The 15,263-nt window shown below is 50.1% G+C and overlaps 1 protein-coding gene across 4 annotated transcripts in view; it reads right to left on the minus strand.

Annotated features, from left to right (window-relative positions):
• The window catches only part of LOC139273272 (syntaxin-binding protein 5), a 268,702-nt gene that overhangs the window by 78,192 nt on the left and 175,247 nt on the right, over window positions 1-15,263 (minus strand). For all 4 annotated transcript variants that reach the window (XM_070889953.1, XM_070889952.1, XM_070889951.1 and 1 more), the window contains 3 exons: window positions 9,860-9,900; window positions 7,865-8,085; window positions 4,033-4,211 (listed from right to left, as the gene is read on the minus strand). In XM_070889953.1, the coding sequence (XP_070746054.1) occupies window positions 4,033-4,211; window positions 7,865-8,085; window positions 9,860-9,900 (441 nt within the window). The remainder of the gene's footprint in view (window positions 1-4,032; window positions 4,212-7,864; window positions 8,086-9,859; window positions 9,901-15,263) is intronic.

Here is a 15,263-nt window from a genome sequence, read left to right on the forward strand (position 1 = left end):
AGAATTGAACACTGACTGATTAAATAGAAAAGGTTAAAGCATACATCTGTGTGCAAGTTAAGCAATATTACAACTTACAGCAATGGAAATGCTGGCAAAAACATTCTGGGCTTATTTGAGATAAATTCACTTCATGCCTCTTACCAATTTTAATCAGATGAAGCACAGGATGCTCATGGCTTGATGTTTCTGAAAATAGCTGCCAGCCCAACTCACTGCACTTCAGCAATGCAAAATATATTAATTGATTTACCAAAACTCCAATTCAATTTTCATCTACTCCTGTTAAAAAAATCTGAAAAGGGGCAGGAAATCACGGAGATGTTGTTTAGCATTTAACCCCAAGTCTAAACTCCAAATGCTAATGGCACCACTTTACAAATCTGTAATTTCCTTCAACATTATTTAATTAAAAGTGAAAACTCAAGAGGATGGCATTGGAAACCATGTGAATGTCTTGGAATTATATCTATAACCTAACACAATGAAAAAATCACATTAACTGTGAAATTGTTACATCTCAGCTTGTAAAACTTATAAATATGATGATCAGATATCCATCCTTTTAGCAATCATATCTGCCGGGAATTCCCTTTCCATTGCGATGTAGCATCTGTAATCTTTGCACATTTATTTATAATGAGAACCAGGAGTTTTACCATCTATAATAAAATATACTATTCTTAACATAAACATAAAATGAACAGGTTACTTCACAAAGTAGATTCTGTTTTTGATACCCTGCCAACCGTTAAATCCTGTGCCCAGAATTAACATTTATAGTAAAGTTGAGCTCACCAATGTTTGGCGATGATAATATGAAAGACTTGGATTTATATAGCGCTTTTCACAACCACCGGACGTCCCAAAGCGCTTTACAGCCAATAAAGTACTTTTGGAGTGTAGTCACTGTTATAATGTAGGAAACGTGGCAGCCAATTTGCAAACAGCAAGTTCCCATTAACTGCAATGTGATAATGACCAGATAATCTGTTTTTGTTATGTTGATTGAGGGATAAATATTGGCCAGGGCAACGCCCCTGCTCTTCTTTGAAATAGTGCCATGGGATCTTTTACGTCCAACTGAGAGGGCAGACAGATTTAATGTCTTATCCGTAGGACAGCATCTCCGACAGTGCAGCATTCCCTCCGCACTGCACTGGAGTGTGCTCAAGTTCCTGGAGTGGGACTTGAACCCACAATCTACTGACTCAGGAGCGCAGTTTGCTTCTAACTGAGCCACAATAGCTGAATGTAGTGCCAATCCAGTAAATTCGTGATCGCTGCCATTTTGAATGGAGACGGAGCTTGCACAAGCATTTTTTTTAAAGGGCTCTCATTTCTCAATAAGAAACTCTGACTTGAGGGATAAACCTTTCAGAAGACAGCCATCACATCTCATATGGGCAAACAGTTTAATTTGAGGTTAATTTGTTATGTGATGTGTTATGTAAATAATCAGTGGCAGGAACTTAATGGCCCAGAATTTCCTGAAAACCTGCGCCGCAGGAATGGCACATTTTCTTAGGCTTAGACGGTGGTTCCAGCGGAACAGCGCAAAAGACCCACGAAATTTTGGTGTGGCATGAAAACTACCATAAATCGCACACGTCGTACTTTCCTGGAATTTGTATGCCAGACTGATGGCACAATCAACAAGCTCCCCGCTGGAGTGGAACTAAGCTACAGAACCAGTGGGAAGCTGTTTAACCTACGCCGCCTCCAGGCCAGATCCAAGATCACACCAACCTCTGTCGTTGAGCTGCAGTATGCGGACGACGCCTGCGTCTGTGCACGTTCAGAGGCTGAACTCCAGGATATAGTCAATGTATTCACTGAGGCATATGAAAGCAAGGGCCTTACGCTTATCATCCGTAAGACAAAGGTCCTCCACCAGCCTGTCACCGCCGCACAGCACTGTCCTCCAATCATCAAGATCCAAGGTGCGGTCCTGGACAACGTGGACCATTTCCCATATCTTGGGAGCCTCTTATCAACAAAGGCAGACATTGATGCGGAGATTCAGCATCGCCTCCAGTGCGCCAGCGCAGCCTTCGGCCGTCTGAGGAAAAGTGTTTGAAGACCAGGCCATCAAGTCTACCATCAAACTCATGGTCTACAGGGCTGTAGTCATACCCGCCCTCTTGTATGGATCTGCGGCATGGACGATGTATAGAAGGCACCTCAAGTCGCTGGAGATATACCAACGACGATGTCTCTGCAAGATCCTGCAAATCCCCTGGGAGGACAGGCACACCAACATCAGTGTCCTCGACCAGGCTAACATCCCCAGTATTGAAGCATTGACCACACTCGATTAGCTTCGCTGGGCAGGCCACATAGTACACATGCCAGATACGAGACTCCCAAAGCAAATGTTTTATGCGGAGCTCCTTCATGGTAAACGAGCCAAAGGAGGACAGCGGAAATGTTATAAGGACACCCTCAAAGCCTCGCTGGTAAAGTGCGACATCACCACTGATACCTGGGAGACCCTGGCCGCAGACCGCCCGAGGTGGAGAAAGTCCATCCGGGAGGGCGTTGAGTTCTTCGAGTCTCAACACTAAGAGCATGAAAAGGCCAAGCGCAGGCAGCGGAAGGAATGCGCGGCAAACGAGCCCCACCGACCCCTTCCCTCGACGAATGTCTGTCCCACCTGTAACAGGGTCTGTGGCTCTCGTATCCGACTGTTCAGCCATCAAGGGAGTGGAAGCAAGTCCTCCTCAATTCCGAGGGATTGCCTATGATGATGATATGTTGCAGCTGCACCTTTACTATGGCGCAAATATTCAGGAAATTCTGGGCCATGTAAGTTCCCGCCACATTATTTAAATAACACATCACAAATTAACTTCAAATTAAACTGCTCGTCATATGAAATGTGATGCCTCTCTTCTGAAAGTTTAATCCTTTAAGTCAGACTTTCTGATTGAGAAATGAGAGCGCTAACTTTTTGCAATTCCATGGATCAAATACTTTATTAAAAGATATTAAATTTGAAAGCACTTGCATTTCTGCAGTACCCTGCATATCCTGAAGATGTCCCAAAGTGCGTTACAGGCAATTCATTACTTCTGAAGTGCAATCACAGTTAGATGTGTAATTTACACACAGCAAGGCTCCAAACAGAAACTAGATGAATGACTATTTTCTATTTGGCAAACAGGGCCTCGGTTTAATCCGAAAGATGGTAACTCCAACAGTGCAGTACTGGCTGATCAATTACTGCACTGACGTATCGGCCTAGATTATGTGCTCAAGTCTCTGGAATGGGGCTTTAACCCACAACCTCCTGACTCAGCAGTGAGAACACTATCAACTGAGCTAAGATGAAACTCTGTACCACAACAGTGAGCACATAAAGCACAGTAAAATTGGCGTGATATAGGTGAAAGGGTAATAGAGGTTAGTGATGTGACTAATACAATCACAGCAGTTTTTTGTCCCCCAACAGAAAACCTAACACACACACCACATTTTACAATTCAGAACATTTCTACTGCTTTAATCCAGTATTTGAGAAGAAATTTAGCCAAGGGGCTCTATATCTCCTGTGTACATCGAAATGTCAGCTCTGGCTCAGTGGTAGCATTCTCGCTTGCGAGCAAGAAAGTTCTGGGTTCAACTCTACTCCAGAGACTTGAGCACAAAATCTAGGCTGACACTCCAGTGCAGTACTGAGGGACTGCTGCACTGTCGGAGGTGCCGTGTTTCGGATGTGATGCCCTGTCTTCCTTCTTATGTGGATGTAAAAGATCCTATGGCACTATTTTGAAAAACATCAGTGAAGTTCTCCCCGGTATCCCTCAGGCAGCATCTGTGGAGAGATCATCTGGTCATTTATCTCATTGCTATTTGTGGGTCTTGCTGTGAGCAAATTGGCTGCCACATTTCCTACATTACAACAGTGACTACACTTCAAAAGTACTTCATTGGTGTAAAGCACTTTGGGATGTCCTGAGGTCGTGAAAGACAATATATAATGTAACGAATAAGGTTGGCCCTAAATTTCTTTGGTTTATCAATACTCACTTTAGACAGGGCACATTATCGCGGAGACCATCTGATGAGGTGCTGCTTGTAGAGGGATGAGACTGAGAGTTTGCAGTCTGAGAGTTCGACCCCTGACATGATGTCCCCACTGATAGTACTTGATCAGTGTCTGGTGACTCAAGATCATTTATTTCGTAATGCAATCGTATTTCGAGCATCTGAATAGCAGGAGAGAAAGTATTTCAAAGCAGTATCTACCCACTCAATATTCAGGCATCGAAACGGGTATTTTGTTTTGACACAAGCAAATCAGATTGTTTTATTAACCAAAATTCATCTAACTGGATTTTTATTAACATTCTATCAGACTAAACAGTTCCAAGTACAGAAGTACGAAGAACAAGGATGAATAAGTCATTTTAGTCACATCACAGCGAGCACCACAATCGAATGTAGCTTTCCACACATCATGATGAAAGATGACTTTATTCTCAGCGATGGATCACAGCTTTAATCATAAACAGAGTTCACAATAAGAGTTTCTAACTGAGTGATGTACTGAAGAACAAAGGCACTGTTTATAAACACTACGACACCTTTCACTCTCACAACTTGTGGACTTGGATCCAGTAAGTTTGAATGTCTAAACCCAGGCCTTAGCTGATGAAAACAGGTCAGCTACTGATGGGAAATTACCACATTAGATTACAGTCCCATGAATACTTCAGGGTAACTATATATTTCTTTGAAGCTTTGTAGCCCATTTTTGATGGCCTGCAATTGGTGCATTTTGGTATGAAAAGAACCAGAGGGGAGATGAAATGCAGGGAGTTATGATGATCTGGAATGCGCTGTCTGAAAGGGTGGTGGAAACAGTTTCAATAGTAAGTTTCAAAAGGGAATTGGATATATACACTTGAAAAGGAAAAATTTGCAGTGCAATGGGAAGGAACAGGGGAGTGGAACTAATTGCATAGCTCTTTCAAAGAGCCAGCACAGGCACGATGGGCCTAGTAGCCTCCTTCTCTGCTGTCTGATTCTATGGGCCCAAGTTTCGGCCTCAGTCGCTCCTGATTTTTTGGAGCAACTGGTGTAGAATGGAGTATCTTAGAAATTCAAATTCTCGGCATTTAGTTTGCTCCAGTTCTAGTCAGTTAGAACAGTTTCACTTTGGAACAGAATTTTTTCAAAAGAGGGCGTGTCCGGCCACTTACGCCCGTTTTCAAAGTTTCGGCAGTGAAAACTTACTCCAAACTAACTTAGAATGGAGTAAGTGAAGATTTTGGTACGCTTGAAAAAATCTTGTCTACACTTTAGAAAATCAGGCGTCGGTTACAAATCAGGCGTAGGGAATGGGGGGTGGGGGTTTAAAGGGAAGTTTACAAACATTAAACACTTCAGTTTTACAAATAAAAAGCCATCATCAATAATAAATGATAAAAACATCAATAAATTAACCAATAAATCAATCAAAAAAAATTAAGAAGAATTAAAAAAAAAATCAATAAATAAAAAATGTTCTACTTACCGACTGCAGCACCGGGAGCCCTCCAATAGCGTGCTGGGATGCCCCCCCCCCCTCCACAGTGCGTCTCTGTCAGTGTCTCTATCTCTTTCTGTCTGTCTGTGTGTCTCTCACTCCCTTGTCTGTCAGTGTCTGTTTCTGACAGCGAGGGGAGGGGGAGGGTAGCGAGAGAAGGGGGGAGGAGGAGAAGGGGGGGGAGAGGGGGAGGAGGAGAAGGGGGGGGGGAAGAGGAGGAGAAGGGGGGGTGGGAAGAGGTGGAGAAGGGGGGGTGGGAAGAGGAGGAGAAGGGGGGGGTGGGAAGAGGAGGAGAAGGGGGGGTGGGGGAGGAGGAGAAGGGGGGGTGGGGGGGGAGGAGAAGGGGGGGTGGGGGGGGAGGAGAAGGGGGGGTGGGGGGGGAGGAGAAGGGGGGGTGGGGGGGAGGAGAAGGGGGGTGGGGGGGGAGGAGAAGAGGGGGTGGGGGGGGAGGAGAAGGGGGGGTGGGGGAGGAGGAGAAGGGGGGGTGGGGGAGGAGGAGAAGGGGGGGTGGGGGAGGAGGAGAAGGGGGGGTGGGGGAGGAGGAGAAGGGGGGGTGGGGGGGGAGGAGAAGGGGGGGTGGGGGGGGAGGAGAAGGGGGGGTGGGGGGGGAGGAGAAGGGGGGGTGGGGGGGGAGAAGGGGGGGTGGGGGGGGAGGAGAAGGGGGGGTGGGGGGGGAGGAGAAGGGGGGGTGGGGAGGAGGAGAAGGGGGGGTGGGGGAGGAGGAGAAGGGGGGGTGGGGGAGGAGGAGAAGGGGGGGTGGGGGAGGAGGAGAAGGGGGGGTGGGGGAGGAGGAGAAGGGGGGGTGGGGGAGGAGGAGAAGGGGGGGTGGGGGAGGAGGAGAAGGGGGGGTGGGGGAGGAGGAGAAGGGGGGGTGGGGGAGGAGGAGAAGGGGGGGTGGGGGAGGAGGAGAAGGGGGGGTGGGGGAGGAGGAGAAGGGGGGGTGGGGGAGGAGGAGAAGGGGGGGTGGGGGAGGAGGAGAAGGGGGGTGGGGGGGAGGAGAAGGGGGGTGGGGGGGGAAGCAGAAGGAGGTGGGGAAAGGGGAAGGAGGGGGGGAAAGGAGAAGGAGGGGGGGAAAGGAGAAGGAGGGGGGGAAAGGAGAAGGAGGGGGGGGGAAGGAGAAGGGGCGGGGTGGGGGGAAGGAGAAGGGGCGGGGTGAAGAGAAGAAGGAGAAGGGGGGGGAGAAGAAGGAGAAGGGGGGGGAGAAGAAGGAGAAGGGGGGGGAGAAGAAGGAGAAGGGGGGGGGAGAAGAAGGAGAAGGGGGGGGGAGAAGAAGGAGAAGGGGGGGGGAGAAGAAGGAGAGGGGGGGGAGAAGAAGGAGAGGGGGGGGGAGAAGAAGGAGAGGGGGGGGGAGAAGAAGGAGAGGGGGGGGGAGAAGAAGGAGAGGGGGGGGGGGAGAAGAAGGAGAGGGGGGGGGGAGAAGAAGGAGAGGGGGGGGGGAGAAGAAGGAGAGGGGGGGGGGAGAAGAAGGAGAGGGGGGGGAGAAGAAGGAGAGGGGGGGGGAGAAGAAGGAGAGGGGGGGGGGAGAAAGGAGACTGGGGGGGGGGGGGGGGAAGAAAGGAGACGGGGGCGGGGGGAGGCTGAACGGGTCGGGCCCAAGACTTCGGGCAGGGCCCGTCCCCAGCACCAGATTTACAGGTAGGTGGCGTTGGGTCGGGTCGGGTCGCGGTCCGAGGTCGAGAGCGCGTGTCGGGTCGGGTCGGTTCGGAGGGAGGGAGGGAGAAGGGAGTGAGGTCAGGTCCGGAGGGGTGGTGGAGCGCTGTTCGGGTTGGGTCAGAGGGAGGGAGGGAGCGCGGGTCGGGTCGGGTCCGGGGGGAAGCGGGAGTCGAGTCGGGTCGGGAGGAAGCAGGAGCTGGGCGTGGGAGGCAGCCTTATGCACGCAGCCCCAGTGAGGCCATTCGGCCAGGGCTAGGGGCTGCGTGCTTTGGGCCCCTCCCGCAGTTTTGGGCGCCTGGAGCTACTGCACATGCGCGCACACTGTAGCTGCATGTGCAGAGGTCCCGGCACTGTTTTCAGCGCAGGGACCTAGCTCCGCCCCCAACTGCTCGTGCTGCGCCGCGCCTGACTCAAGAGGACCAGCAAGGAGCCGGAGAATCTGTACGTTTTTTTTAGGCGCACTTTGTGGCGCGAAAAACGGGCGTCCAGTTCGGGGCTGCGCCATTCTAGGCGCGGCCCGAAACTTGGGCCATATGACTTATCTCCAAACTTCATTGTCAAGACTACCATCAGGTTACAAGCTGATGTGCATGTGTTCATTATAAGATAACCAACTAATTTTACAGCAGTGTAAGAATGCAGTATCTGCAAGTAGACTTTAATAATTCTAGGTCATACCTGGATAACCTCTGTTGTCATTTCCTGTTTGCTGAATTTGTAAACAATTACATGTGCTGATACTCCCGCCACACATAGCATTCTGCTTTCTGGACACCACGAGATAATCTGAATGGCATATGGGTCTTCATCCACTATGTCTGTGTTTGGTTTTTCCTCCTTATTCCGAGATTTTTCAAATACCTTGGATGTCTTCATTTTATATAAAACTTGTAACGTTACTAATGAGCAAGGAAAATCAAAATATGGAGAATAAGAATATTAAATCAAAACTTGTCAGATTTGTCACAAATTAAAAGTAAATTTACAAATGTATATTAAATATTGTTCTTGCTCTTTGTTAGACTTATAATATTCTTGGTCCGATCACCATCACTGATCAGCCAGTTAATACCAAAGAACCAAATAGATGACCCCAAAAGACAAGTGCTTGTGCTTTACTCTTCCCCCAAATTTGCTATATTTTAATTTGCTTTTTTAAACTGCTCTGCAATATTCCCTCAGATCAGTCTCCTGAATTGAGACAATTAGCTGAAGTACAAAAGTAGTGGCAGCAAGACAAATTAAACTACTTTCACTTAAGAAACAAACATCAGATCTCAACAATTGAACCAATTCTTGTACATTACCATCAAACTCTGAAAGGGAAATTTTCACTGTTCAAATTAAATGGTCCTCCACATATGAAGGGCAAGGACATAAAACCATGAGGATTTTTTTCAAAAACTATTTTATTGGCACATCTTACGGCTACTACCTCTCTGCATCCCAAGTGATGATCCAATGCCCTATTTGTGGAGGTCTTTTCTGAAATTAATGAGGAAGTCCACTACACCCGTGGCAAGAAACCTACCTTTTCTACTGCTTCTCCTCACCATCTATGAGTCATACTCCCAGAATAAATCCATTCCAGGAGTTAAACCCATGTAAAAGTTGCATCAGAATCCAACGCAATGTTCTGTTGGCAGTTAATTCCAAGTCACAGTCTAAGTGTGCTATTCTGCCACTTTCCAAAGACAGGAAGGACTGCACATCAATCAGCAGCTTATAAACTGAAGGTCGCCTTTCATTCCCTGGAAATGCTATGAATTTAAACACTATGAAAACACTTTCACTGGGACATAGGAAGTAAGGGCTCACCTGCAAGAGTGATCTTAAACACAGAAGCCAAAAATATCTAAACCAAAAAAAAAGTAACACAATCCAATTCTTTCTCGTTCCTTCTAGGTCTTCCACTTTTACAATGTAAAATGAGGCATGCAGCACCCGTCAATTTTCCTACTTGCACCTGCTACACCTTAGGCTCCAATTTGCCAACATGCTAAATTTTGGGGCCAGATGGAAAGTGTGCTCAGGCAAGTGCATGTCGCTTTTCTCTTTAAAGTTGTATTTAAATCAGGTCCCTCACAGATTTTCATGACTGTGAGTAATTCTGCTCCCAGTGTGCACTTGGCACATGGAAAAAAATGTAGTTGACAGCTTTGACCAGTTGTTCTGAGGTAAAGTTTGCCTAGTCAAAGTTAGGCTTTGGAGACAGACTGAGGCCTTGAAGTTAAAACTTTAAGGAAGGCTTTAAAAGACACAATGAACAATTCAATGTAATCATATTATTTTCAAATATGTATTTTTGATTGTAATTTGTTTAAAGCCTTATTATGAACATTAGAAATTTCAGTTACTGAGAAAAATATGGCAAATTAATTTCATTCCCCTCTTAAGAGCATTTTGAATAATTCGATAGTGGAAATTCCCCAACCAAAAGGCTATCTACACAGTTAACCTAATTTAGCATAAGACAATCCTGCGTTGCCTGCATGCAGAGGGAAAGGCAATCTCACGTGAAGCAATGTAATGAATTTGGTTTAACTTTAAAAATGCAGTCTTCATACCATCTCCCTGCAATGAGGACCATGATGGGAAGAAGAGAAAGAGTGTTTTAAGACATGGCAATAACCTGGTCTCTTGGAGAGGAACATTTTATCTATCATAACTTACTGGCTGAAGCATCCCAGAACTTCAATGATCCATCTGCATGCCTAAAGGAGGAGAGGGAAGAATACATTTTAATATTTTGTTCACTTGCATTTTCTTCAAAAATTTTAATACAAAGAGGAGCCTGAAAAGCATAGTGGCACTTACACATGGAGATTAGCTACAGAATCCTATCAACCTATTTTGTTGTAGACTCGTGTGCCTACCTTAATTCTTGCTATTATGCAATAGGTTATAGTTTTGAGCCTAAATGAGGGAGCCTCATTCCAAATGAATGAATAAGTCCAATTTCACTTCAGGAAGTAAAGAGCGAGCTGGTACCAAACTGGCAATGTTATCAGACTTTTTATTTTTAGGTCCTTGATCTATTTTTATTTGTTTTTAGAATGTGGACGCTGCTGACAAGGTCACATGTATTGCCTATCTCTAGTTGCCCAGAAGAGATGGTAATGGGCCCAGGCCTTGTGCCCACAATGGTGTTAGGAAAGGGATTTTAGAATATTGACCCAGGCACACAATTTTTTTAGAACCTATTAGGTGCATAAAAGAACATTTTTCTTTAAATTTCTCAAACTCAGAAGCTTTTGTGGGAAAATCAGGACACCAGGAGAACACCCTGCTTTTCTTCAAATAGTGACACAGGTTTGCTAACTCAACACTAATCACAGCAAAAGGCTGACAGATCAAACAACGGCACCTCTGACAATGCAGCACTCCCTCGGTACTATACTCAAGTGTCAGGTTAAAATATGTGCTCATGTCCTGGAGTGGAGCTTGAACCCACAACTTTCAGACAAGAGTGCTACCCGATGAGCCAAGCTGCTGTGCAAAAATGAGAGGGGAAAACAGCTAATTAAAAATGAGAAGCAAAAGGGGAGGTGGGGCAGTTAGGTTCAGGACAGTAGCACTGAATAGGAGGAGAGAATCAAAAGGTCAGAATGTGAAAATGTTAAAGGAGAAGAACTGAAAATTCCTAACTCCCTCCAGTGTCCTTGCTCCTTTTCCCTGTAGTCCTTACAATTTATTTTCCCTTCTTTATTCCCATCTTAAATGACATTCATCTATTTTAACTGTTTTTTTAGCATTCATTTTTTTCCTCCCGGATGTATATTTATCAACAGACCCTTTCCAGCAAAATACACAGTTAGCTGAGCTCATCCTTCATTCTGTCTTTTAACTGGGTAAAGGGAGGAAAGGAGGTTGGGGGTGGGTGGCGGAGAAAAGAGGAAGTGGAACATTTGCCTAGGCAGTTCCACACCAACACAAGTCTCAATACAATAACTGTAAATTCACCCTGGGAAAGAAAGAAAAATATCTTTTCTAGAAGAGCATACCAGGAGCAGCACCAGACGTACCTATAAATGAGGTGCCAACCTGGTCAAGCTGCAACACAGGAGTACATACATGCTCAACAGCAGAAGCAGCATGCTATCGACAGAGCTAAGCGCTCCCACAACCAATAGATCAGATCAAAGCTCTGCAGTCCTGCTGCATCCAGTAGTGAACGGTGGTGGACAATTAAACAATAACGGGAGGAGGTTGCTCCATGAACATCCCCATCCTCAATGATGGCGGAGCCCAGCACGAGTGCAAAAGACAAGGCTGAAGCATTTGCAACCATCTTTAGCCAGAAGTGCCAAGTGGATGATTAATCCCGAGGTCCCCACCATCACAGAAGCCAGTCTTCAGCCAATTCGATGTCAAGAAATTGCTAAGCGTACTGGATACAGCAAAGGCTATGGGCTCCATCAACATCCTGGCTGTAGTGCTGAAGACTTGTACTCCAGAACTAGCCAAGCTGTTCCAGTACAGCAACACTAGCATCTACCCAGCAAAGTGGAAAGTTGTCCAGGTATGTGCTGTCCACAAAAAGCAGGACAAATCCAATCTGGCCAATTACCACCCCATTATTCTCAATCATCAGCAAAATGATGGAACATGTCGTCAACAGTGCTATCAAGCGGCACTTACACACCAATAACCTGCTCACTAATGCTCAGTTTGGGTTCTGCCAGGACCACTCGGCTCCAGACCTCATTACAGCCTTGGTCCAAACATGGACAAAAAAGCTGAATTCTAGAGGTGAGGGGAGAGTGACTGCCCTTGACATCAAGGCAGCATTTGACCAAGCGTGGCATCAAGGAGCCCGAGTAAAAATGAAGTCAATGGGAATTAGGGGGAAAACTCTCCACTGGGTGGAGTCACACCTAGCACAAAGGAAGATGGTTGCGGTTGTTGGGGCCAATCATCTCAGCCCCAGGACATCACTGCAGGAGATCCTCAGGGGAGTGTCCCAGGCCCCTTAGAAGGACAAGGGCAGCACGCGCATGAGAACACCAACCACTGCAAGTTCCCCTCAAGTCACACTATGGGCCCAAGTTTCCACATGATTCGCGTCTGATTTTTTAGGAGCAACTGGTGGAGAACGGACTATTTTAGAAATCGCAATTCTCCACATTTTTTTCTCTGCAGTTCTAGTCAGGTAGAACAGTTCTAGTTTAGAACAGAATTTTTTCTTCAAAAGGAGGCGTGTCCGGCCACTGACGCCTGATTTGAAAGTTTCCACAGTGAAAATGTACTCCAAACTAAAGTAGAATGGAGCCAGTGAAGATTTTTGTAGAACTGAAAAAACCTGTTCTACACATTAAAAAATCAGGCGCAGATTACAAATAAGGCGTCCAGAGCGAGGAGGGGGGGGGTGGGGGGGGGGGGGGAAAGGGAACTCATTAAATTCGACAATAAATCCTTATTTATACTTCTACAAATAAATGCAACCTGAATAAACATTTATAAGCCAAGAAAAGATTAAATAAACCATCTTCCTATCTGTGTGAAAGTGCTTCAGCCAGGGAGAATTCTGCAGCCGTTCGTGCTGCTGAGCGGGAGGGGGAGAGGGGGAGAGAGAGAGAGAGAGAGAGAGAGAGAGAGAAGAGGGAGGGAGAGTGAGAGGGGGGGGGGGAAGAAGGGAGGGGGGGGGAGAAAGAGAAAGAGAAAGAGAAAGAGAGAGAGAAAGAGAGAGAGAGAGGGAGGGAGAGAGGGGGAGGGAGGGAGAGAGGGGGAGGGAGGGAGAGAGGGGGAGGGAGGGAGAGAGGGGGAGGGAGGGAGAGAGGGGGAGGGAGGGAGAGAGGGGGAGGGAGGGAGAGAGGGGGAGGGAGGGAGAGAGAGAGGGGGAGGGAGAGAGAGAGAGAGGGGGAGGGAGGGAGAGAGAGGGGGAGAGAGAGAGGGGGAGGGAGGGAGAGAGGGGGAGGGAGGGAGAGAGAGAGGGGGAGGGAGAGAGAGAGAGAGGGGGAGGGAGGGAGAGAGAGAGGGAGAGAGAGAGGGGGAGGGAGGGAGAGAGGGGGAGGGAGGGAGAGAGAGAGGGGGAGGGAGGGAGAGAGGGGGAGGGAGGGAGGGAGAGAGGGGGAGGGAGGGAGAGAGAGAGGGGGAGGGAGGGAGAGAGAGAGGGGGAGGAGGGAGGGAGGAGGGGGAGGGAGGGAGGGAGAGAGGGGGAGGGAGGGAGAGAGGGGGAGGGAGGGAGAGAGGGGGAGGGAGGAGAGAGGGGAGGGAGGGAGAGAGGGGGAGGGAGGGAGAGAGGGGGAGGGAGGGAGAGAGGGGGAGGGAGGAAGAGAGGGGGAGGGAGGAAGAGAGGGGGAGGGAGGGAGAGAGGGGGAGGGAGGAGAGAGGGGGAGGGAGGGAGAGAGGGGGAGGGAGGAAGAGAGGGGGAGGGAGGGAGAGAGGGGGAGGGAGGGAGAGAGGGGGAGGGAGGGAGAGAGGGGGAGGGAGGGAGAGAGGGGGGAGGGGAGGGAGAGAGGGGGAGGGAGGGAGAGAGGGGGAGGGAGGGAGAGGGGGAGGGAGGGGAGGAGAGGGGGAGGGAGGGAGGGAGGGGGGAGAGAGAGGGGGAGGGAGGGAGAGAGAGGGGGAGGGAGGAGAGAGAGGGGGGGGAGGGAGAGAGAGGGGGAGGGAGGGAGAGAGGGGGGAGGGAGGGAGAGGAGGGGGAGGGAGGGAGAGAGAGGGAGGAGGGAGGGAGAGAGAGGGGGAGGGAGGGAGAGAGAGGGGGAGGGAGGGAGAGAGAGGGGGGGGAGGGAGAGAGGGGGAGGGAGGGAGAGAGGGGAGGGAGGGAGAGAGAGGGGAGGGAGGGGGAGAGGGGGGAGGGAGGGGGAGAGGGGGAGGAGGGAGAGAGAGGGGGAGGGAGGGAGAGAGGGGGAGGGAGGGAGAGAGAGGGGAGGGAGGGAGAGAGAGGGGGAGGGAGGGAGAGAGAGGGGGAGGGAGGGGAGAGAGGGGGAGGGAGGGAGAGAGAGGGGGAGGGAGGGAGAGAGAGAGAGAGGGGGGGGAGGGAGGGAGAGAGAGAGAGGGGGGGGAGGGAGGGAGAGAGAGAGAGGGGGGGGAGGGAGGGAGGAGGAGAGAGAGAGAGAGGGGGAGGGAGGGAGAGAGAGGGGGAGGGAGGGAGGGAGAGAGAGAGGGGGAGGGAGGGAGAGAGAGAGAGGGGGAGGGAGGGAGAAAGAGAGAGGGGGAGGGAGGGAGGGAGAGAGAGAGGGGGGGAGGGAGGGAGAGAGAGAGGGGGAGGGAGGGAGGGAGAGAGAGAGGGGGAGGGAGGGAGAGAGAGAGAGGGGGAGGGAGGGAGGGAGGGAGAGAGAGAGGGAGGGGGGAGGGAGAGGTCAGGTCGGATCGGATCCAGTCCGGGAAGTCGGGTCGGGGAACAGGAGCGCGGGTCGGGTCAGTCGGGGGGGGGGGGGGGGGGGGGAAGAGAGCGGGTCTCGGGGGGAGCGGGTGTCAGGTCTCTGGTCGGGGGGGGGGGAAGCGGGTGTCTGGTCAGCGGGGGGGGGGGGGGGGGGGGGGGAGTGAGCGGGTGTCCGGTCGGGTCTAGTCGGCGGGGGGGGGGGGGGGGGGGGGGGGGGAGAGCGCGTGTCCGGTCGGCTGGGGGGGGGGGGGGGGGGGGGGGGGGGGGGGGGGGGGGAAGAGAGCGGGTGTCGGGTCTTGTCGGGGGCGGGGAGCAGGAGCTGGCCGTGGGAGGATCCTCATTCACGCAGCCCCAGTGAGGCCATTCAGACAGGGCTAGGGGCTGCGTGCTTCGGGCCCCTCCCACACAGTTCGGCGCCTGGAGCTACTGCACTTGCGTGCCGAGTGTATCGCGCATGTGCAGAGGTCCCGGCACTGTTTTCAGCGCCGGGACCTGGCTCCACCCCCCCCCCCCCCCACAGCTCGTGCTGGCTGCGCCGAGGGCTAGAGGACCTGTAAGTAGGTGGAGAATACCGAGGATTTTTTTAGGCGCCGTTTTAGGCGCGAAAAACGGGCGCCCAGCTCGGAGGGGCGCCCGTTTTTTTTCTTGTGGAAACTTGGGCTCATTATCCTGACTTGTAAATATATCGCCATTCCTTCATTGTCGCTGTGTCAAAATCCTGGAACTCCCTCCCTAACGGCATTGTGGGAG

The sequence above is a fragment of the Pristiophorus japonicus genome, chromosome 9 (genome assembly GCF_044704955.1).
Source record: "Pristiophorus japonicus isolate sPriJap1 chromosome 9, sPriJap1.hap1, whole genome shotgun sequence".
Lineage (NCBI taxonomy): Eukaryota > Metazoa > Chordata > Chondrichthyes > Pristiophoridae > Pristiophorus > Pristiophorus japonicus.